The 1,408-nt window shown below is 52.7% G+C and overlaps 1 protein-coding gene across 1 annotated transcript in view; it reads left to right on the top strand.

The window, feature by feature from the left end:
* Window positions 1-124: 124 nt before the first annotated feature.
* RPLP0 (ribosomal protein, large, P0) overlaps window positions 125-1,408 on the top strand; it is a gene marked incomplete at its 5' end in the record, with an annotated part of 2,757 nt that continues 1,473 nt past the window's right edge. Inside the window, 4 exons of the mRNA XM_009084987.1 lie at window positions 125-317; window positions 397-484; window positions 747-893; window positions 1,352-1,408. The exon at window positions 1,352-1,408 is cut by the window's right edge and continues 132 nt beyond it. Of these exons, the coding sequence (XP_009083235.1) occupies window positions 125-317; window positions 397-484; window positions 747-893; window positions 1,352-1,408 (485 nt within the window). The remainder of the gene's footprint in view (window positions 318-396; window positions 485-746; window positions 894-1,351) is intronic.

Consider the following 1,408-nt stretch of genomic DNA (forward strand, 5'->3'; position numbering starts at 1 on the left):
ACTCCATTGGCCGCGTGAGAAGTGCAGCCTGTGGCACGCACGACTCAGAGCTCAAACTTCCGACAAACTTGTGATACGTGTTGAGGCTCAGTGCGCTGGTCCAGATTTCTTTGTGTAGTTACAGTGTTTCTCTCGCTACAGCAACTCCTGGATGATTACCCAAAATGCTTCATCGTGGGAGCAGACAACGTGGGATCCAAGCAGATGCAGCAGATCCGCATGTCCCTGCGTGGGAAGGCTGTTGTGCTGATGGGGAAGAACACAATGATGCGCAAAGCCATTCGTGGTCATCTGGAGAACAACCCTGCCTTAGAAAAGTGAGTAACCTTTGGGTGCTCTGTCTGGGAGGAGGAGGTGTCTGAGGAATTAGACTGAAGGTTGGCATCTTCCCTGCAGGCTGCTGCCTCACATCCGTGGGAACGTGGGGTTTGTCTTCACCAAGGAGGATCTGACTGAGATCCGGGACATGCTGCTGGCTAACAAGGTAGGGGAGATCAGCCCCTGTCATGTCTTTGGGCTGGCAGATCTGGAATGAACAATAATACTGAGACTTCATGGAGGACACCTGATTAGTAGGAGCCCTCAAGGGTTGGAATTGTCCCCTGCAGCCTGAGCCAAACTGTTTAAGTTCAGCTGCCTCACTTGTGTGTGCCTGGGTGCTGGCTATCCTGGAGGAATGCTTCAGGAAGGAGGTCCCATGAGATGTGATGTGTGAGCATCCTTGCAGCTCGTTTCTCTGTTCTCAGGTGCCAGCTGCTGCCCGTGCTGGGGCTATTGCTCCCTGTGATGTGACTGTGCCGGCCCAGAACACTGGCCTTGGACCAGAGAAGACCTCCTTTTTCCAGGCCTTGGGCATCACCACGAAGATTTCCAGAGGGACCATTGAAATCTTGGTCAGTGAACTGTGTGCTGCTGTTGTCAGAGCTGCCCCTTCACTGTGGGTCTCTGGTTGTGGCAGCTGATGGAGCTGTGAAGACCCTCCCATTAGTGCTGAGATGCTGTGTGGGCAGAGCAGCACATTGGGAACTGGAGGGAAGGTGTCTGGCTTGGCTCTGTGTGCAGTGTGTGGGGATTTAAGTTCTCCAGCAGATCTCAGCTGTGTGGGTAGTCTCTGCCAGAGGAACTTACAATGAGCTACTCTAGGTAATTCTGGAAAGGTTCTGCCTTTCTCCTGGCTGACAGGGACCTTCTTGCTTGGTCTGGGGCTTTCTTAGCTTGTGGAGCTGAATGTGGAGTGTGTTTGTTGTGCTTACTTGCTCCTCCAGTGCCATCATTTCCATTTGTGTCCCACTGCATTGACGTGCCTGAATTTCTTTGTGCATACTCACTCCTTTTTTCCTGATCCCCTCAGAGTGATGTGCAGCTCATCAAGACTGGAGACAAAGTGGGTGCCAGCGAAGCCACCCTG

The sequence above is a fragment of the Acanthisitta chloris genome, unplaced genomic scaffold, assembly GCF_000695815.1.
Source record: "Acanthisitta chloris isolate BGI_N310 unplaced genomic scaffold, ASM69581v1 scaffold28321, whole genome shotgun sequence".
Lineage (NCBI taxonomy): Eukaryota > Metazoa > Chordata > Aves > Passeriformes > Acanthisittidae > Acanthisitta > Acanthisitta chloris.